Source organism: Henckelia pumila, chromosome 4 (assembly GCF_033568475.1).
Source record: "Henckelia pumila isolate YLH828 chromosome 4, ASM3356847v2, whole genome shotgun sequence".
Classification (NCBI taxonomy): Eukaryota; Viridiplantae; Streptophyta; class Magnoliopsida; order Lamiales; family Gesneriaceae; genus Henckelia; species Henckelia pumila.
Window position 1 is genome coordinate 66453789 of NC_133123.1, and position 24308 is coordinate 66478096.

General features: G+C 36.2%; 1 protein-coding gene across 1 annotated transcript; it reads right to left on the minus strand.

Annotated features, from left to right (window-relative positions):
* Positions 1–18836: 18836 nt before the first annotated feature.
* LOC140863154 (protein DETOXIFICATION 46, chloroplastic) lies at positions 18837–23600 on the minus strand. Its single transcript, XM_073266346.1, has 14 exons — positions 23079–23600; positions 22797–22891; positions 22546–22654; positions 22409–22464; positions 21745–21800; positions 21060–21198; positions 20790–20927; positions 20643–20711; positions 20445–20555; positions 20055–20183; positions 19762–19839; positions 19465–19536; positions 19268–19330; positions 18837–19177 (listed from the first exon to the last, which is right to left on the minus strand). Exons 1-14 carry the CDS (start codon positions 23485–23487, stop codon positions 19076–19078), a joined length of 1626 nt encoding a protein of 541 aa, XP_073122447.1. The 5' UTR covers positions 23488–23600; the 3' UTR covers positions 18837–19075.
* Between the last annotated feature and the right edge of the window lie 708 nt (positions 23601–24308).

Here is a 24308-nt window from a genome sequence, read left to right on the forward strand (position 1 = left end):
AAATCCATCCACGATGATTTATTTAAAGAGTATTGAAAATTATGAGTTTAAATGTTAGATTATGAAATTTTATGCAAAAGTTAATTTTGATGTTTTCAGGTTTCCAGTGGCAAAGGGAGACGACACTAGTCTACGATCAAGATTTAAGTAATTTTAAGTCAAAATGAGTTTAATGTGCATATTTTATTATTTTTTTAGTTGTGCTTGGCTTTTAATTTTAAAAGTTTAGAGGGAACTGAGAGTATTTTAAATTATCGGACAAGCTTTCAGCACCTGAGATTACTATCAGAACTTGCGTCAAGTTTCTTTTCCTCTTTTTTCACTTTCACGCCGCCACATTCTCCTATCTTCCTTCATATTTTCAATAATTGCAGCTTTGGGCGAAGAATTTTCGTTCGTTATTTGAAGGCTAGATCGTATCTCAAGGCTCGGATTTTTCCTTACCAACGAAGAAAGGCAAGTATCATCCAATTTTCGAAACATCATCCAAGTGATAGTATGCACTTTGATATGATTTTGTGTGTTCTAATATATCTGTTAAATCTTGCGAGGAATTTGAATGATTTTGAAGGAACGATATCAGGGGCGGAGTCAGGATTAAAAAGTACATGAGGTTGGCTCCGTTCCGTATTAGATAATATATATGTATTGAAATTCAGTTAAAATCGAACCGAAATTTTTAAAATCGAATTAACATTTTTTTCAATAAAATGAACCGATCGAACTTTACTATGAAGGCCAAAAAAATCAAACAAAAAAGAATATATTATTTTGATTAATAACCAAATTAAACGATCTCGATCTTTTAGAAATTTTTTAAAAAATAAAATCATGTTCTACTACAAAAAATTGTAGTTAAAAATTGAATTATAATTATATTATTTGTTAAAAACTTTATTTTTAAGTCTAGTTCTATTGTTCAATAAAATTTTATTAGAAAATTAACAATATTAAAAAAATTATAAATATTAGGTTTGTTCAATAAACAAAATTATTATGTTAAAATCCGAAACCAAAGTTACTTAACCAATATTTTTAAAATTTAAAATCGAACTTCTGAATAAACTGAACCGATTTTTCAGATAAATTCAAGTCGGTAGGTTCTTTCGATTGAAATTAGTATTTTATGCTCATCTAGAATGTAATTAATGTTTGTTTTTTATATGTCGATTTATGCTATTTTGATTTAAAAATAACTTTTAAATTTTTATTTCTTCATTTCGTGAAATAATTAACTAGAAAATTTCAATCATCCCAAAAATTTACAATAAACAGTCATTTTCCAAATCTCATAATTATTGAATTTTCAGTTATTCTAACTAAAAAAATCGCAATACAAGCTCAGTAATAATTTGAAAGTCGATAATTCTCAAATATTTTAATTTTCAACCAATTGATAATTTTTTCAAAATTTCGCAACAATAGTTTTTAGGTTAAAAATTCAAACTAAAAATTTCATATGTATCATAAATCAATATTATCGCAAATAAATATTCGACAAAATTTTAGAGTTATCAGATTTATCTCAAATCACATAATTTTAAGACCTACAACAATAAATCAACCAAAAAATGTAATAGAGTGTTCTATTTTTAATTTTTTGCATGAGACTGAATTTTTTTTAAAAAAATTTAAATTAATTACTATTTTTTACTTTTTATTTTACAAAAAATGGGTGGGGTTGGAGCCCACCCTATCCCAAGGGTGGCTCTGTAGTGACCCTTACCCGGATCACCTACTAAATAGAACTTATGCATGCAATTAACTTAATTAAACAGATATCAGAATAAAACTGCGGAAACCATAAACAATATACAATCCCAAGTAAAGGAATCTGTAATTTATCCAATAATATACAACCAAATCGAATAGTTGTATAAACCCAAACAACAGTAATAAAACCTAGACGAAGCTCCAGCTGGCCAACCACTGACTAGCCCCTCCTGGATCCACCCTCCTCGTCTAATCGCAAACATGCCCCATGGAATAGGGTGTCCAAAAAATACAGAGTATGAGAAGTGAGCATAAAACGCTCAGTACGAGAGTATGAGTATACATGCATGCAAAGTGAACTCCCTATAGACTCGAGGTCAAGGATCAGATAACAGAGACAGACCGGGCCCTGGTATGTAGCACGTTGTGCCGTCGCTTCAGGAGGTGGCTCCCATACCGAAATAACCGTGGATACGCCGGACCTAAATCGATGGAAGTCCATCCACTAACAGGATAGGGTACAACCCTACTAACAGACATCTCGAAAGAGATACAGCAAGATGCAAATGAATGCAACATAATATCATGGCATATAAATCATGCAGTCACATAATACATGCATACTCAGTCAGGATATCTCGAACAGTACTTTCGTACCTCAAAACAGAGCAAGCTCTACCAACTCTAGGTCCACGCCTATAGTCTGCTCTACACTGCCAAATGATACTACTATCATTAAAGTGCTCTAAAAGCCTTAACTAAGCTATTGCATACTCCTAAATATTTATAAGAAGCAAAAGCTATACCTTCGTCCGTCGTTAGCCCTTTGATGTCGATGCCTCCAGAACTTGAGCACAACTCCGCTACGACTACCGAACGCCTCGCCGACCTCCGGACCAAGCCTAAGAAGACTAGAACAGCTCCAAAAGGACTAGAATGGAAAGAAGAACTCGGAATTGGCAAATGAAAGTGAAGCCTCGGCCTTCTATTTATAAACAACGATCGGAACATCCGAACCTCGATCGGAACGTCCGATCCTGCCATCGGAGCTTCCGAAGATCCTGATCTGCCACGTGTCAAAATATCACTTGTTGACTCCGGATAGGGGTGATCGGAGCTTCCGATCTTGATCGGAGCTTCCGATCCAACCACACGTCATGCCTGACGTAATATCATCGGTGCCTCCGATCGCTCATCGGAGCTTCCGATCGTGCCTTCGGAGCTTCCGATCCGTCCGATACTCAATTCAATTAATTAGCATTAATCCTTTAATTACTCAATTAGGGTACGGGCTACTACATTCTCCCCCACTTAAGATATTTCGTCCTCAAAATCAGATCTTAAGTACCGAATGCAAATACAGAAATCAGAAATATTCTTTATTCAAATCAAACGTTTACAGAGTTTGCAACTGAATACAACTTAAATAATGAAATCAAAACAACTCAGGGTGGTCTTTACGCATCCTGTCCTCAAGCTCCCAAGTAGCTTCTTCAGTGCCTCGGCGCTGCCACTGAACTAAAACCAAAGGAATGACTTTGTTCCGTAAAACCTTATCCTTATAATCCAGGATACCAAGAGGTTTCTCAACATAAGTCAAATCCTTGTCTACCTGAACCTCAGACCGCTGCAGAATATGAGATTCGTCCGCCACATACCGTTGCAACAGAGATACGTGGAACACGTCGTGAATACTGGATAGATGCGGTGGCAAAGCTAGCCGATAAGCCAAATCGCCAATGCTCTCCAAGATCTCAAACGGACCGATAAATCTGGGAGACAACTTGCCCTTAAGGCCAAATCTGAGAATCTTGCGGAAAGGTGACACTCTCAGAAACACTTTTTCCCCGACCTCGAACTGCAAGGGCCTATGCTTGATATTAGCATAACTGGCCTGACGATCCTGTGCAGTCTTAATCCGTTTCTTGATTTGATCAACAATATCTATCGACTGCTGAATAAACTCCGGCCCCTCAGCCTGTCTCTCCCCCACTTCTTCCCAGAAGAGTGGAGTACGACAACGTCGCCCATACAACGCCTCAAAAGGTGCCATTCCAATACTAGTGTGATAGCTGTTGTTGTAAGCAAACTCGATCAACGGCAAATGATCATGCCAGGCTGAACCAAAATCCATGACGCACGCTCTAAGCATATCCTCTAACATACGGATAGTGCGCTCTAACTGACCATCAGTCTCCGGATGATAGGCTGTACTCAAACTAAGAGTAGTACCCATCGCACGCTGAACACTCCCCCAGAATCTAGAAGTAAACCTGGGGTCCCGATCGCTGACAATGCTCACAGGCACTCCATGAAGTCGAACGATCTCCTGAATGTACATCCGTGCCATGCGATCCACAGAGTACTCTCGGCTATTGGCAATGAAATGTGCTGACTTGGTGAGTCGGTCTACCACAACCCAGATAGCATCACAGTTCCTCGGGGATACCGGCAAATGGGTCACAAAGTCCATTGTGATAAACTCCTATTTCCATTCAGGAATAGGCAGACTGTGAAGCAATCCTCCAGGTCGTCGGTGCTCTGCCTTGACCTGTTGACACACCAAACATCTCGAAACAAACTGATAAACACTGCATTTCATTCCCTTCCACCAGAAACGAGTACGTAGATCCTTGTACATCTTGTTGCTCCCAGGATGAATACTCAACTTAGTGCGATGCGCCTGAGACAAAATCTTCTCTCGCAATTCTCCATCCTGCGGAATCACAAGCCTACCAGACAAACACAGAAAGTCATCTGACTGATAATGAAATCCAGACGAGCTACCCTCGTTAGCTAGACGAGATAAACGCTGGGTCTTTGAATCAGACATCTGAGCATCTCGGATCCGCGAATACAAGGCTGGCTCAGATAATATCGCAAACATCTGGATACTCTGCATACCTTTCTTATGCTTGAAGGTATAACCTGAAGTACAACAGTAACTGATCGCACTAGACATCGAACAAGTCTGAAGTGCGGATAGTCGCACCTTGCGACTCAAGGCATCAGCGGGTGAGATTAGCAGCTCTCGGATGGTACTTAATCTCGCAATCATAGTCCTTAAGCAAGTCCATCCAACGTCTCTGCCTCATGTTCAACTCCGCCTGAGTGAACAAATACTTGAGACTCTTATGGTCGGTGAAGATCTCAAATTTCTCGTCATACAGATAATGATGCCAGATCTTCAAAGCGAACACAATGGCTGCTAACTCCAAATCATGGACTGGGTAGTTGTCCTCGTGAAGCTTCAGCTTTCTAGAAGCGTATGCGATCACATGCCAATTCTGAGTCAGGACACAACCTAACCCCTGAAAAGAAGCATCCGTGTAAACTACATACCCTCCAGATCCTGACGGTAATGCCAACACCGGCGCAGAAGTCAACCGCCGTCGAAGCTCACAGAAATTCTCCTCGCACTCGGAGGACCACTCGAAATCCACACCCTTGCGGGTAAGCTGCGTCAACGGTCGAGCTAACTGAGAGAAATTCAGAATGAAGCGACGATAATACCCTGCTAGACCCAAAAAACTACGGATCTCGGCAACTGTCGTCGGACGCGACCAATTAAGTACCGCTTCAATCTTACTTGGATCAACAGAAATCCCCTCCCTGGATATGATATGGCCAAGAAAGATTACTCTATCCATCCAGAACTCACACTTGCTCAGCTTGGCGTACAACTGCTCATCTCGAAGAGTCTGCAGTACCAACCACAAGTGAGAAACATGCTCTTCCGTATTACGCGAATACACCAAGATGTCGTCAATGAAGACCACGACAAACTTATCCAAATACTCCCTGAAGACACGGTTCATCAGATCCATGAATATAGCCGGCGCATTAGTCAAACCAAATGGCATCACTAGGAACTCGTAATGCCCATAGCGAGTACGGAATGCAGTCTTGGCTACGTCCTGATCATGGACTCTCAACTGATGATACCCAGATCTCAAGTCAATCTTGGAGTAAACTGATATGCCCTGCAGCTGGTCAAACAAGTCATCAATACGAGGCAACGGATACTTGTTCTTCACAGTGACTCGATTCAGCTGCCGATAGTCAATGCACAGCCGCATCGACCCATCCTTCTTCTTCACGAAGAGAACAGGAGCTCCCCAAGGAGATACACTAGGACGAATGTACCCCTTGTCCAAAAGATCTTGTAGCTGATTCTTCAACTCACGCATCTCTGACGGAGCCAGACGATACGGTGCTCTAGAAATAGGCGAAGTACCCGGCATCAACTCTATGCCAAACTCGACTTCCCTAGCAGGAGGAAAACCCGGAATCTCATCAGGAAATACATCTGGAAATTCATCCACAACAGGAATGCTCTATATCCCAATACTCTCAGCGGACAAATCAACTGCATAGATAAGGTAGCCTTCCACGCCAGACTCTAGAGCTCGACAGGCTCTCAAAGCTGATACCAAAGGCATCGGGGGTCGCGCTCCCTCACCATAGAAAAACCAACTCTCACTCCCCTCTGGATGAAAGCGTACTAATCTCTGATAGCAGTCCACTGAAGCTCGATAGGTAGTCAACATATCTATTCCCAGAATGCAATCAAAGTCGTCCATCGCCAGGACCATGAGATTTGCTAACAAAATGTTCCCTTCGAACTCTAAAGGGCAACCCATTACTAGACGCTTAGCCAAAGCAGATTGGCCCGTCGGAGTAGAAACAGACATCACTACGTCTAGTGCAATGCATGGTAACTTATGTCTCTTAACAAAACGTGCAGAAATGAAGGAATAAGATGCACCAGTGTCAATAAGTACAAGAGCAGGTATACCATAAAGCAAAAATGTACCTGCGATGACTTTCTCATTCTCCTCCACAGCCTGATCATGTCTCAGGGCAAACACCTGGCCAGAAGCTCGTGGCCTCAAATGAGAACTCCCAGCAGACTGTCCCTGCGACCTCTGCTGTACGGTGGCCTGAGAACCCGATCCTGAACCAGATCCAGAACCGCCTCCCCCAGACAGTGGACAATCCCTCCGGATATGACCAGTCTCTCCACAACGGAAACAAGCTCTAGAAGCTCTACGGCACTTGTCGGATGGATGGTTCTTCCCACAGTGATCACACTTGTCCTTCTTACCGTAACGGACAACACCTCCAGAACCAGAGGAAGAAGAAGATCCAGAATTCTTGAAAGTTTGGGCACGGGGACCCAAAGAACTAGCAGGCCTCGACTGAGGGAAAGACCTGTTCCGTCGAATGCTGTCCTCCGCCTGGTGACAACGGCTCACCAAACCCTCGTAGGACATGTCGTCGCCAACCGCTACACGGTCATGAATCTCAGGGTTAAGGCCCTGAAGGAACAGATTATACTTCATCTCTGAGCTATCAGCAATCTCGGGGCAATAGGATAGCAGATCAAAAAACCTCTGCTGATACTCATCAATAGACATGGCTCCCTGTCGCAGACTCAGTAGCTCGCCTGCCTTTGAATGTCGGAGTTGTTACGCCTTAAACGCATACAAATCTCGTGTTATGAGATTAATGTTTTTAATGCATTAACAAGTCTCATAAAATTATGTTTTGATGATTACAAAACTCGGTTAATTATTACTAACCATTTAAAGTGAGATTTTGCAGATTAGATTTATTGAAAAATAAATTATTGGAAGTTATTTTAAAGCTATACATGTATTTATAAAGTCTTGTATTGCTCATTGAATGGATGAAACATTGTTAAGAGATATGAAGAAAAAGACAAGAAGAAGCCAAAGTATGGAGCAGCAACTTCCGAAACTTACTGGAAATTTTCTATGACTCCAAATCGGATCTACACCAGTCATAATCTAGATAAAGAAGTGTTACAAGTACTGTCCAAATTTGAGAGCAATCCAACGGTTAGAATGAGAGATATGAATTTTTCCATATATGCTGCATAGTACCCACTTCTGCAAGGAACGAAACCATAAAGATTCGACTTCAGAAAATAATTGGGAATGTTTGAGAAACCCAAATCAAATCTCCACCGATCCGATTCCTTATTAAGATGTTATAAAGCTTCTGTCAAAATTTCAGGTCAATCCAACGGATGGATTAAGAGATATGAATTTTTCAAATTTGTTGCACAGAACAGGTTCGAAAACATGATGAAGCGACTTCCGAAAATTACTGGAAATGTTTGACTCGTTCAAATCAAATCTTCACCATTCAGAATGAAGATCTGGATTTTTAAAGCTTCATTTCAAATTTCAGATCATTCCAACGGTTAGATTGGAAGATATGATTTTTCCACAAATTCCGCTCAGTGCTGGGAAAAAGATGGCAGCGGCACCGAACACTTTTTGTCTCTCCTTGACTTCTTAACACACGCTCCAAGCACTCAAATCAGATTCAAATCTTTGACAACTATAAATAGAGGTCATACAAGTTCATTTGGAGACATCCCAACTCATCTCTTCTCTCCTTTGCAAGCAATTTCTCACTATCAAAGTGTTTGTGTGATATATTTGAGAGTGTTTGTAAAAATAGTTTGTGAGTTGGTTGTGCTATTGTTGTAAACACTTGAGTGTGAAGCCAAGTGTGCTGTGCTATCGTTGTAAGAACTTAAGTGTGAAGCCAAGTGTTGTGTTGAGGCTATCCTTGGAGCCCTTAAGGCCAAGTGTTCGAGTTGTATCGGCGCGGTGATCGTGTTGAGTTGTACGGCTATCCTTGGAGCCATCAAGACCAAGAGTTGAAGTGCTAGTGGATCCTTGGTTAATCAATCTTAACCAAGAAGGGGAGACGTAGACGATTTATCGTCGAACTTCCATAAACATATCCTATCTCATTTATCGCTTTATTTCTTTTACGCATTTATTTACCACATTAATTTTTGATTGCTTTAAGTCTTCCGCTTGTATACTTCCATAATCGCTTTAAATTGCTAAAGTTGCCAATAGAACCTAAATCCCCCCCCCCCCCCATTAGGTTCTAACAGGAGTGCAGGAGGAAAATACCGCTTTTGGAAAGCTGTGCGGAACTCGGCCCAGGTGGCCACTCCTCTTGCCGCAACAAAAGATGCAGAAGTAAACCTCCACCACCTGCGCGCACGCCCATCCAGAAGATAGCCAAGTGTCTCCACCTTCTGCTCCTTGGTGCATTGGAAAGTCTGAAAAGTCGTCTCCATGCGGTCTAACCAGTTCTCCGCATCCTCCGGAGACTCACCTCCAACTAAGGGCTTAGGACCCATAGCTAAGAATCGACGCACAGTGAAACGCTCGTCGTCATGATGACGATGACGCCGTTCTCGACGAGGCTCCCGGTCGGCATCACCCCAACGTCCACCAACACTGCCATGAGAACTCCGGTCGTCATGATTTGCCATCTACAAAAATACCTCATGATGAGACTAAATCCCAAGAATTCTTTTGCATGCTCTGATACCATAAATGTAGTGACCCTTACCCGGATCACCTACTAAACAGAACTTATGCATGCAATTAACTTAATTAAACAGATATCAGAATAAAACTGCGGAAACCATAAACAATATACAATCCCAAGTAAAGGAATCTGTAATTTATCCAATAATATACAACCAAATCGAATAGCTGTATAAACCCAAACAACAGTAATAAAACCTAGACGAAGCTCCAGCTGGCCAACCACTGACTAGCCCCTCCTGGATCCACCTTCCTCGTCCAATCGCAAACCTGCCCCATGGAATAGGGTGTCCAGAAAATACAGAGTACGAGACGTGAGCATAAAACGCTCAGTACGAGAGTATGAGTATACATGCATGCAAAGTGAACTCCCTATAGACTCGAGGTCAAGGATCAGATAACAGAGACAGACCGGGCCCTGGTATGTAGCACGCTGTGCCGTCGCTTCAGGAGGTGGCTCCCATACCGAAATAACCGTGGATACGCCGGACCTAAATCGATGGAAGTCCATCCACTAACAGGATAGGGTACAACCCTACTAACAGACATCTCGAAAGAGATACAGCAAGATGCAAATGAATGCAGCATAATATCATGGCATATAAATCATGCAGTCACATAATACATGCATACTCAGTCAGGATATCTCGAACAGTACTTTCGTACCTCAAAACAGAGCAAGCTCTACCAACTCTAGGTCAACGCCTATAGTTTTCTCTACACTGCCAAATGATACTACTATCATTAAAGTGCTCTAAAAGCCTTAACTAAGCTATTGCATACTCCTAAATATTTATAGGAAGCAAAAGCTATACTTTGTCCGTCGTTAGCCCTTTGATGTCGATGCCTCCAGAACTTGGGCACAACTCCGCTACGACTACCAAACGCCTCGCCGACCTTCGGACCAAGCCTAAGAAGACTAGAACAGCTCCAAAAGGACTAGAATGGAAAGGAGAACTCGGAATTGGCAAATGAAAGTGAAGCCTCGGCATTCTATTTATAGACAACGATCGGAACTTCCGATCCTTGATCGGAACGTCCGAACCTCGATCGGAACGTCCGATCCTGCCATTGGAGCTTCCGAAGATCCTGATCTGCCACGTGTCAAAATATCACTTGTTGACTCCGGATAGGGGTGATCGGAGCTTCCGATCCTGATCGGAGCTTCCGATCCAACCACACGTCATGCCTGACGTAATATCATCGGTGCCTCCGATCGCTCATCGGAGCTTCCGATCCGTCCGATACCCAATTCAATTAATTAGCATTAATCCTTTAATTACTCAATTAGGGTACGGGCTACTACAGGCTCCGCCCCTGAACGATTTTTGATGGCATGTATTTCGTGAAGTATGGACCGTTCTCGACGAATCTTGGGTAAGATTGTGTGTGAAAAGGATTTAAATGGAGTAAATTTTTGGGTTTGGTTTGTGTTGTGTGTAATACGTTTTTTGGTTCAAAAATTTCGAGGACGAATCGTTTTTTGTCGTGTTTAAAGTTATTCTTCATTAGATTTCGATTTCAAGTGTGTGTGTGAAAGTTTTTGGAAGCATAAAGGTTGAAGAAAACCCATGGCTGTGTCTGCCTGAAAGTGCAGGCAGATCTGTCGGGCTAGGGCGCACAAAATTGCACGCCATAGTGCGCCCCATCCTAGCCCGCAGGGTTTTGTCCGGAATTTTGAAATGTAATTTTTCTAATTTCTTTATGCTCCAAAATGTATGTGATCGTCAAAGTTCAGAGTCGGTCCTTGTTGTCTAGAGTCCCTGGGAAAAACTATAAATTATGCCCCAAGTTTATCTTTCGATCAATAATTGGTTTTCCACGAGCACTCCTTCTTCAAAAAAAAACTTTCACATCATCCATAATAGCATATATACCTACAAGCAACTCATTTAAAGTGTTTCTTGATGCACTTTTAGAAGCAAAATCATCAATGATATCATCATATTCAATGTTTTCCAAAATATTCTTTTCATTGCATAATTTTGCTAATCCATTTAGTCTATCTTGAGTCATTAAGTAGTCGGTACGTAATATTTTATTAATTAAAGAACAAAATTTTTTCCTAAAAGTTCATAAAATACACAAAAATTTAATCAAATCATAAAAAATAATCACTCAAATTTATGTCTAAGAAATTAATTAAAGAAAAAAATAGATTTGGAAAATGATTACTCCACAAAGCACTAAATAACAATAATAAAAAATTTAAAAACCTGAGTCAATAAGAAGAAAATGTTTCTCGTGAGATTATGAATATATAAACCTAATTGTCGAAGGGTTTTTCTCTTCACTAGTGCACTGAGTGAAATTTTTTTTATAGGTATAGGGTGAGATTTTGATCGACAAGAAAGATTATGAAGATATACATTTTAAATAGAATGGACTTATTTTTAGAACTATTTTATTTGATATATAAGTATATATATATATATATATATATATATATATATATATATATATATAAATTTAGAATTTTGGGTCCTGATTTTTTTTTCAAAATTTTTGGGCCCTGGGCAGAGCCCTGGTAGCCCTGCCCCAAGGCCAGCTCTGATGAAGTTTTCGTCTAGAACGTGGAGAAAAACATGAGATTTGTGTCTCGGGATGAGCTTTGGAAAGGGTCTTTCCAAAAACGAAAGATGTGCATATTGCTTTGGCTAGTATGAGACGGTACGCATATTAACTTCGACTAGTATAGACTGTACCAAATGTTATACTTATGTTGCACAATGATTTACATGATCATGGATCAATGAATATGCTCTGATGGTTATCACATTTGCTTGTATCTCATCACCGAAAGAATATGAAAGCTAATTTTATGTTACGATCATGTCCTATGCATGTTATAAGATTTATTGTGTACTCGTTGTTATTTGGATATGTTTGTTGAGTCTTTAGACTCATTATGCTTGGATGATGCATGTGAGAAAGATAATGTTAATGAGTTTGTAGAGACAATGCGGAGAAGCCGAGGAAGCGACGAGTTGCATGACACGCTGTCGGAGAACCCTCTTATAGCATTGTTTATGAAGTTTTTGCATTTAATTACATTTTGGGTTAACTTCTTTTAATAAATGTTTTGACTCATAGTTGGGTTTTGTTCATTTATACAGTTTTTAATTTTACTCGTTAGTAGGTTGTGGAGTTTGAGATTTTAAGATTTTTGAATGCATGATATTTATTTTTTTCTGTGTGTATGAAACTTGACTTTGAAAATTCATGAAAATATTTTCCGCAAAATTTTCTTTCTCACATTTTTATTTACGAGCTAGCATGTCGACGACGTCGAAGATATTACATATAAACTAAGGGTCTTTTTCGAGATTAAATAAAAATAGATCATATCCTAAAAATTAGTTGATATAAAAAACATATGTTTAATAATTTGATGCATGCATATAATTTTGAAAATTAGTGTATTTTTAATCCATCACAAAATGCGACCAAGCTATTTGATATTTTAATAACTTGGTTTGATAATTCGACAAACTTAGTTTGATATTTTAAAGTTTAAACCAACTCCATTTGAATTATTACCATTTCAAACATAGTTTAATTCAACCGACTAACATAAATAATATTTAATATTTAAATGTCATATTACACACAACAAAATCCATAGAGATCTCTTTCTTTTACAATCACAATCCAACTCGTCTTTTTGCCTCAAAATTTCTCAGCCTTCCTCCTCATTTTATACTCGGTCATAGCCACACTCACAAGATTAATTCATAGTATATGATTTTTAAAAACTAAATTCTAAAATTTTTTTATCAAAAAAAATCAAACAATGGATGAGTAGAAGGCAAGAATAGATCCAATTAATGATTGACACTGAGCAAAGAGACCAAAGCGCACATGCCACTTTGTCTCTTTTTTTGCTTACGATAGAATGGTCCTATCTGCACTCCATCTATCTATAAACATTATAATATATTCTCGCTTCCAGTTTTAAAGATTTCATTTCAATATTTCAAAATACATAGTTCAATTTCTATTTTTTTTTTATTAATATATCATTATCAGGTAAGTTTTGGAAAACATGCAATCATTTCTGGAGAAACGAGATCTTACCCTTAAAACAACCCTATGAATGCATCTAATGATTAATATTTATTGATTAGTCAAATACGTATCCAAGTGGTAGGATGAAAATAAATATCGTAAAAATCAAATAAATCTATATATTTAAAACGAAGGAAATATCCGTTTATTTATAATAGGAAGTGGTCATAGTCAATGGAGTAAGGGTGGGGGCTCAATTTATTACCCTTTTTGTTGCCTCAACGAGCGTGCGCTCCCAAGGAGTTGGCTGTTACCAATGGTCCCTTTTACACTCCACATGATTCCCATTCGTGACCGAGGGATGCGAATATGAGAGGTCTTTTCCTCCTTCATTAAGGAGTATTTAATATGATGGCCATTTTTTTGAAAAGAGACATTAATTATTAGCTCTTTAAAATGCATTAAATTGAGCTTCGAGATTAAGTGCCAACAATGTTTTGGGGCTCTTTCTCATCTTAGAAAAACTAGGGATAGAGTAGAAGCAACCTCTTAAATTAATATTAATTACTCATTCTGATATGAATATTAATGAGTATGATTAGCAAACACGATTATAAATTAAATTGCACTCTTTAATCAATAAACAAAAGATCCAAAATGTTTTTCCCAATCTTTGAAATAAGTAAAATTGATAGAATTTGAATTTTTAACTTTAATCGACGGAACGATTAACAACAAAAATCCCGAACAATCGAAACCAAAGAAAACCACCAGATAACTTGTACCTGACAATTTTCAGTGAGAAATCAATTGACAAACGTTTCCAAGTAATTAAAGTGTGAAAAGTTTGATTTGAATAACCAAAACAAAGCTTTGAAGAAAATTCTTGAGAGAATTTTAATATTGTGTATAAACTGAATATGAATTATTATTAATGAAAATGAAAAAAGTATATATAGTTTACAATAAAAAATAAAAGATATAACAAATATTGCCTAAAGATATCATTTAGAAAGTTTCCTAGTAGATATAAAATACTTAAAATAAGTAAAAATTATAAACCCCCCCCCCCCCCCCCCCCCCCCACCCACACACACACACACACACACAAAACACGCCAAAGTATGTGTAATTTTCCCAAAAATGCTCGCTCGCTCGAGCATACACAACTCGCGCTCGAGCGAGAAACACTTTGTCCCGCGGTTTCTCTTGAGCTCGCTCAAGCGGACACAATCCGCGCTCGAGTGAGAAAGCCTCTGCCCGAAACTCTTCATGGAGCTCGCTCGAGCGGCAATATATGGCGCTCGGACGAGACATCTTTTGTCCCAAACTTATTTTCTGCATTTTTTTGACTTTTAACACTTCAAGGATGCATAGACAACTCTCAAATTGATCTTCAAGTATTTCAACTTGATTTTCATAAATTCCAAATCCTTCAATTTTCGATTGTAAATCAACGAACAAATCTTAGAACAATATGAATCTTCGAATACACCTCCTACATTCATATCACCCTCCGTCCTAATTATATACTCCAGTCGTTTTTTTTTTACAAATTGAGAAAAATAATTAAAATAATAAATTATATACAAACTTTTCATTTTATCCCAATTTAATATATTCAAAAAATAGTTGTAAAAATTCCAACATGTAATTAATAAATATATATTAGTAAAAAAGTATAAAAATATTACTAAATATAGTATAAATCTATATAATTAAGACAAAAAAAAAATTTATATAATCGAGAGACGGGGAGAGTGATGTCTCATCTTTTTGTCCACTTCATTTTGGGGTTCAAGAAAATGTCGTTGCTACTTCTTGTTTTTTCGAGCCCAATTTATGGAAAAGCGTACGGCCCGTAGTTATAAAAGCCCAATATAGAACAAGCAAATCTTTACAAACTATAATCTTTCGGTCTTTCCTCAAGTCAGCTCTCCATTATTCGTATGGCGTGCCGCGTGTGCACTCCGATATCAAATAGCTATTTAATCTCCTCCTGATGACACTTGAAGTTAATTTTATATCGAAACCAAACGATATTAACCAAGACGGTAATTATCTTATAGCATTGGTAATTTTATTTTGGCAATAGTTTTAGATATCAGTATATTATTAATTTTATCTCATAAAAAACTCTTGACTTGATGACACGACCTCTCTTTTTTATGAAAGAAGTGGTGTGTCATAATTCTTCTTATGTATAGAAAAACACGATAATTATATTCTCGAGATGTGTAAAAGTTATGAGAGTTGATATTTACATTCCATTTTGTGTTATTTGCACTCCACTTATGAGTAAATTGAACACATATTTTATACATGAAGTGGAGTGTAGATAACACAAAATGGAGTGTAAATATCAACTCCCAAAAGTTATACATTAAAGTTCTCAACTTGGATACTTTCAATCAAAATTCCTAAAACGTGAAAAAAACCGCCACAATTAGTAACTTCACATTCATTAGTCAGATATTTTATCTCAAGCTACCAATTACAGAACACTTTTGAGTTTTGAAAGCGTATTAGGCCAACTCCAACCCTATCCATTATAAAGGAGGGTTTCCACTCCAACCCTCTTCAGGCAACTCCAACCGTCCTTCATTTTGGAAAATTTCTCCAAAATAGAGGATGGTTGGAGCTCCAACCCATCTCCATTTGCATCCTTCATTTCGAAGGATGCTACAGTGATTCTCCATATTTGGAGGATTACTGTACACATGGGGCATGGTTTTTGGAGAATAGCATATTTACGAAAATGTCATCCTATAAAATTATTAATTAGACTTTTGCTATACAAATTTATTTTTTGGTCCTTGTTTCAAATTATTTTCAATCTTTATATTAAACATTTAAATGTTAGTGGGTTATTTGATCCATTTTATTTTTTAAATTGATTTCAATGTTTCATTTATTTAATTTAGTTAAAATTTATTTGAATTTTTTTAATTAATTAATTGTAATTTAAATATTTATAAAAAACATTAAATGAAAGATATATTATGTATTTATTTAATTATATATATGTGTGTTGTAAAAGAAAAAAAATAGTTAGAGTATTTGGTAATATTTAGAGGATATGAGTTGAAGAAGGTTTTTGAAAATAGAGATCGCGGATCTCTTTTTTAGAGGATAGAATATGAAAAATAGAGGATATGAGTTGAAGGGAAAAAAATCTCGGTTCAGTCCTAAATGTTTGGACACATTACCGGTTCAGTCCTAAATGTTTGGACGTTCCTGGTTTGGTCCTAAATGTTTCTCAAAAGTTCCCGGTTCAGTCCTAAATGTTTATACATTCCCGGTTTGGTCCTAAATGTTTCCCAAAAGTTCCCGGTTCAGTCTTAAATATTTTTACATTGCCGATTTCGTGCCAAATATTTCTCAAAAGTTTTCGGTTTGATCCTTTCATCTACTCGTGTGTTAAAACTAACACCGCGTAGTGTTATATCATTTATGATTGAGTTTTATATTATTTATTATATATTTAACATTAAACAAGTTGTAAATAAAACACAAATTTTTTAGAGTTTTTATCCAAATTTAAATCAATTTTACACAATGTTCAAAATGAAAATATTAAATTCATGATGCTACAAAATAAAAACTTAAATAAAATAAACGAAACTTGAGAAATTAAAATTTAATGATGTTATTTCACATTTTTATTAATTTTGTTATATTCTCATTCACGATGCTTGCACATTTAAGAAAAAATATGGAGGTTGGAAAAAGATATATATCTTTTTAAAACTCTTTTTATAATTTAAAAAATTAGTATTTGAGAAAAATTTACTATTAAATAAAACTTAATTTCATATCACTACTTCAACAGTGGTCAAATAATTCATTATATTTTCTCAATTGTTAACCATAAGTATTCTTCTCTTGAAAAATTTGTTGAAAATTTCAAATATTTTGTGAAATAAGTAATACTAGTTATTTGATAAAACATTTGTTTATTTGTTTGTGATTGATAATGTTTTTAACTATAAGATTGCACGGTTCAATTATTTTTTTATTCTATAATTTTATTCTGCATAATTTATATTATATTTTCATTTGAAAGAAATTCTTGTTCATTTATTATTATTATTATTATTATTATTATTATTATTATTATTATTAGCTTCTATTTTATTTAACTTTGTCTTTTGTTTGTAAGTTTTTTTTTATCACACTTTGTTTGTAGATGGAAGGACCAAATCGATAACTTTTGGAAAATATTTAGGACGAAATCTGGAACCTAAAACATATAGGACTGAACTGAAATTTTTTTAAAATATTTGGGACCAAACCGGGAACATAAAAACATTTAGGACTGAAGCGAAAATTTTTGGAAAACATTTGGGACCAAACCGGGAACGTTCAAACATTTAGGATTGAACCGGGAATGTATCCAAACATTTAGAACTGAACCGAGATTTTTCCCAAGTTGAAGATGACCTTCTGTATGCACTTTCTATTTTAGAAAATGCTACAGTAAATGGAGAATGGATCACTGTTTATATAAATGAGATTTTAGAGGATGTCATTAATTACAAAAATGTCATCTTCTAAAATTGCAAAAGGTACTTTTGCATTTTTTTTTATCCAAATTATTTTTCTAATTTTTGGAATTATTTTTAGTGTTCAATTTTTTAAAATCTGTTTTTAATTTATCTGAAGTTTTTTTATTCATTAATTAATTGTAATTTTAATATTTATAATAAACACCAAATAAAAATAATGAATAAAATCATAAAAAAACACACAACACATTTTATTATAAATATTTATTATCGACTTAATTTAACTTGATAATATGCGATATTTTTTGACACATAAAAATAGACAATATTAAATGATATACCACCAACAAATTAAAAAAAGCGCAAACAACAATAAAAACAAATTTTAATTGTTTTATGTTTAATAATATAATACAAGTTTATTAATATATTATACGATTTATTTGAAGTCTATCGAATTAATTCAGATGAACGATATATTATGTAATTATTTAATCATATATATATGTGATTGTTTGTAAAAGAAAAAAAAATAGAAAAATTGAGTATTTGGTAATATTTAAAGGATATGGGTCGGAAAAATTTCTTGAAAATAGATATTAGAGATCTATATTTTGGAAGAAATAAATGTAAAAAAATCGAGAATATGAGTTGGAGATGAGTTACAGATCCCTACGTGTAATTATCCCATTGTAGGTAGTCGTGAATGTTATTTATCTCATGCTACCAATTAAAAAGCTCTTTTGAAAGCTAAGTTCAAGCTATTTTAGTTTCCACCATTGTCTCAAAATAAAATTTTATATAGAGTTAAAACATATATATATATATATATATATATATATATATATATATATATATTTGATTCAACGATGGTATTAGATCTATGATGAAGATATTTATCCTACCGTAAGTAGTCATTAACCATTTTCAGAGCATTTCTCACGGATGTACTTATTTAAGTGTTTTATATCATTTTGAAGCAAATACACCCTCCAACACAATACTATTGCTTGCATCAAATAAGTGCATAGCTACAATTTCCTGGAACTAATTTTGGAGTGAAATATAGGAAAAAGCATAACAATGTACCCCGGAGACCCAGACCCATTAAATTATCAAGGCTTGTAATACACATTGAGAACCAACCCAAAAATTTATGATGAAATAGTTCAAAAAAGTCAATTTCATGTTATAAAAAATCACACATAAATTTATTTAATTCCCGCGCGCTAAGCAACTAAACCACAACAAGAGCTAACAAAGAAAACTAAAAACCATTTATGAACTACAACCAGCCTTCGTATTTTAGTCTATATTTAAACAAGAAACTCCACCATTACAGCAACTTCGGGATGCTGCTTCAAGAATTGTGATTTAATTTTGATGGAAACGTGATTTGTTTAGCACTTATCATCAAGAATTTGTGTACAAACACTAATGGGCTATATTACTTCCAATTTACGCAGTTTTCGCCTCACCAAGTTGATATCGACTCATATCCTCGGAATAAAGCACACCCTCCGCTGTGGTGAGCCTTCGAAGGGCGACGAGAAACCGAGACTGCCCAGAAACAAGAATCACATCAATTATATTATTTCAGTATTTACAGCAATTAATTGGAGTTTAATCAGATTGTAACTCTTAACTTACCCATTGAAATGCCACCAGTGCAAACCAACATCCAGTTAAACCATAGCCGCTATTCCGTACAATCTAATGACATGAGATAAACCGTGTGTCCAATGGATTGATCGACAACGTAAACCGGACAAAGACTAATCTACAAATGCAACATAAACAAGAAGAGTTTCTATGAAACTCCTAGAAGCGCTTGGTACGCTACATACCAGTAGAAGAAGAGTCCCTAAACAAAAGATCCCACTCATAGACATGCTGATGAACTTCAAGTCTCGTCCCGCCTACGCAATTGGGAAAAACCTTGTAGTGGTAAGTAACAAAAGGCTAAAACTCCTGAATATATATAACCAACACATTTTAAGTTATTCCGTCCTATAGCTTCAGAGAATAAATAAAGCAGCTTTTGTTTTTTTATTTCTGATATATATTTTTTAAAAACAAAGCCTCCAGCCATTTGTGTTTTCCTATGCGAATATGGCAGAGAAGTTTAAATAGAGTCAACTTACCAACAATGTACCTTCAAGGCTATGAGTACTGGGTGTGACGCATAGAGCAATGAAGAAAGGGATCAATACCTTGTGCATCTGCACCAGAGAAGATAAGACGGAAAAGTGACGTTTTCTAAAGCATTTTCACGAAGTTTGACTGCATGATTGCTTCCTAAGAACAATTCTGGAACGTGATTTGAGGCAATTATTGCCACTTAAGCATAATAAAGTGGAAACACCATTTAGTTTTTTTTTCTTATACAACAAGCTCCAATAAAAAAAACGAAATGAATAAATAAAGAATCTCTGACCTCCTGTACGACGGCAGGATCGGAGGAAAAAATTTTAGGGAATAGCCAGGGAATAATTGTCCCAATAATTCCCAATATCACTCCAGTTACCGCGCCGATGATGAATAGTGACTTCAGTAACGTTCGAGCCTATTCTTCATGGAAAATTTCAGAAAATAAAGGGACCGAACAACGTGGATAATAGAAAATTTGCAGATGGCTTGAGTTTAACTAAAAATATTTCACATAAATCGGACGGTGTGAAGAAAAAAGAAGCTTCTGATTTTTGAAAATGAGAACTTCTACACCTGTCACTAGCAATTTGCTGAGTGCTCTTCAATATTGTAGCAATCAAAATAATTAACAGAATTAACCTGATGAAAATAGGCCTATAACTTCAGAACCACAAACCTTTGCTAAACTTCTATTCGTTCCATACAAAAGCTCGGGCATAAATGACTGGGCAGTTTGAGAAAGTGGTTCACCAAATACAGTGCACATACAGTACACTTGTACCATCACCTAACAAATAGAACTTGATGAGGGACGGCTGGTTTTCGTAGATTTGCAACTATGACGTGAATCATAAAATACAGTAAGACGCCCAACCTGATGAGCAGCAACAGCTTGTGTCCCTAATGATGTAGCAAAGTAGACAAGTAGAGAGTAAAAGGCCACCTAAAACAAAGTCAAACAAACAGCAGAATCATAAGTGAGCAGAAGAAGCAGACACGGAATCACGGAAGGCGCACAAACCTTTGATGTCATTGTCACAAACACTGGAGCTGCGAGCATGAATATCTGAAGGAGTTCGTCAGGCTTTGGAATAGAGATGGCAAATCCATTATAACCTTTATTGTTCAAAGCCGCAATCATCATATAAGCCGCAACAACCTACGACACAACCCACAAGTGTGAAATATACACAGAAAGAAGTGATTCAACATGAAATTGCAAAAATCAATTATACATTTTTTATTGCCTTCGTATCGAGTTTTTAGGATAACAAATGCTGGATCATCAAACCTGTGACACCATCGTTGCCCATGCTGCTCCAGCGATACCATATCCTAGGAATCTACACAAAACTATATCACCTACGCCATTTATAACACTTGCAACAGCCAAAGCCTTCAACGGTCCCCATGAATCTTTCATTCCCAAACTGTGAACCAAGAAGTGAGACCAAGGCAAGCATATTCAAGGAACTGGACAATATCAGGGAATAAGTTTGATCAAATTGATTTTCCACCATATCTTTTCTGAACAAGTGAGCAGATTCGGAGATACAAAATCAATTCAGAAAGTCAATATCAACCGAAGTACAGCTCTTCTGCTCAAATATTCAATGAATCATAGGAAAATTATCATAGTTGAACATAAAATCACCAGGAGAATTATTAAAGGATAATCCAGTACCAGCTATGGGAATTCTGCAGATAATTTTAATGCATTGATAAACGTGCAAGAAGAGCACATACTGTGAGCCATTTATAAGAGCAAAGTTTAGAATAAAATATTATTCGATGAATAATAAGGACAATATCATAGCTGTCTCTACAAATAAAGCACAATACAATAAAGGCAGCCTAAATAGTTTCAAATGCCAACACAAATATGTCCCGATGACCGGTAGGAACAAAAATAGTGTAAACAACATGTAGATCACATCCAGCAATAAAGACATATAATATGAAGGGTAGTGGTGGACCTTGCACTTTGCGCAACCCATCCTATAAGAACTGCTGGCCATGCTAATCCCCGAATCTGGAAAATATTAACAAGGACATTTTATGATATTAACAAACAACTGACTTTAGAAATAGAAAGATCAGTTAAGTCATCACTACGTGGTCATGTATCCGAGGTTGCAGCAAACTTATTTGTGAATTACTCTATTATAGAATCTATTGCTTAAATTACAATGGAAATTAAAGTGACCATGAAAAGGATTTTAATGGGTAAAACAAAGAGCTCAAAGAAGTTTGACAGTGCTGGACTCTACATCCTAAGCCTTCATAATGTAGCTCAACATGGAACCCCTTCCATCATTAAAAATACAATGAAACTACACATTAAATTAATCTTACATTTTCATGCTTAGAAAGTGACTTCAAGGGAAATATTTGGCTTTCTTTTTCATATTTGAGAGGCTAATAGAGTATCACAGCTCATGATATCATCATTACATGAACCCATGCCCCTCCCTCCTGGTCCTACAGAACACAAACTAGTCCTCACTCTCAGTCCAAAAAGACCAAATCTTCAAAGTCGAAACAAATACAAAACATTGCATTGATAAATCTTCTGATACTCAGGTGCATCAACAAAATATTCAATCTTATTTATCACCAAAATGGTCAAGATTAATATACCTGAACATAAGTATCAGCTGCACTTATGATATCTGCATTAGTTGCCCCAGCAAACCCTGAAGACATCAGCCAAATGAAATGCAAAATCACAGTAAAACAAAAAGGAAAAATGCTACAAGGGAACAAATTTCATTTACCAGTTAACGCTAATCTACCGTAACATCTTGTAAAGAAAAGCATCAGGAAACCACTAGCCAATCCAATAAAAAGCAAGCTGGATATCTGATGCTGCACCTCAAGTTTGTCCTGCACCACTTAATTGCAATCAAGCATATACCATGTATTAAGTAAAGTTCTCATCTTCACTCGCAATGATTGCACAAAATGACAATCTCAATCAATGTATACTATAAAGTATTTGATAAGCAGCCTCGTCCAATCGACAGACCTGTTTAGCAAGAGATGTAGCAACCAAGTTGGAAGTAGCAATCGAGAGGAACATGAATATGTAGCAAGTATAATCACAAAGCACTGTCCCCGGTCCTGCAGACACGAGAAACCAACCATGAAACTTCAATTGACAACAAAACGAATGAAATCATTCGAGAGCTCCATAACATCAAATTCAAAATATGAAGCAAAGTTCTTAAAACTGCTACCGAGCAAGCAAAAAAGAACATCAGAACCAAATGAGTAACAAACACAAGCAAGAAAGCAAAAATTTTGATACCTAAAGCAGCAAGCTCGATGGAGCTGCCTTGACCAATAACAGCAGTATCAATCAAACTCATCAACGGGCCACAAATCCAAAGCCCGACCGCCGGTCCAGAGAACCTGACGATTTCAATCAACTGATTCCACATACTCTCATTCTCCGAGAATCCTTCGATTTTCTTGTCGGAAATCTCGTCCAGTTCCAACATTTTCTCCACCGTGTCCGTCCTTTCTCCTTCACGAGCTGAAACTTCAGCAAAGCTCTCCTCATTTGGGGAGAAACACTTCCTGATCACGATTCTGCTCTGTTTCTTGATCAAAATCTGGTGATTCCTACTCTGTGAAACGAAGTTTCGTCTCAATACTTTGTCAGGGGGGCGGAATAAGGGGTGGCAGGAGTAGCGAGGTAGGGTTCCGATATTCATGCTGCTGCTTGTAGAGAGAGAAAGTGCGGCGCCAAATGATGTCGGAAATGGACGATAAAGAATCTGTAGCGTGGGAGAATTTGGAAACGTTGGCGAAAAGATGTCAAAAAAACGGAAATAAAAATCTATTTTCTTACATCATCTTTCGGGAAAAAATTTAGGTAGTTGTCGTGTCGACTCGTGTCCATTTTTTTTCTAGCATCTCATTCATTTATAAAATGGTATGGTATGTTTCCATATAAATTAAGAAATTATTTGAAAAATTACATTTTATAAATCATTTTTCTATGTTATTCTTATTTAATGAATATTTTAATGAGATAAAATAATTGCATAAGTAGTTAATAATATTTATTTAATAGAGATAAATGGATAAAAAAGTAAAAAAATATAATATTAAATATTGAAATTAGACTATATAATTGAGATGAATTAAAAAGAAATACAATCTAATTGAGTAGGACGAGATGTATATAGAAATTTATAGCTACAAGGACATGGTAACTGACTTAGAGTAAGTCTCTTATGCGACAGTTTTACGGATTTTTATTGATGAGATTGTCAACCCAACTCATATTTATAATAAAAACTAATATTTTTCATGGGTGATCCAAATAAAAAATCTGTTTCATTAAATTGATTTTTTTCATACCGGAAGCAATATTTACATCTCCGATAATTTTAATTTATTTTAAATCAGAATATCAATATGAATTCATGATTTTTGTATTTCGGTTGCACGAGTTTTCTGTTATATAGTATATTTTTGTAACGAATAAAATAAAGAACAATTTTGAGAATTGACATATTTGTAAATAAAT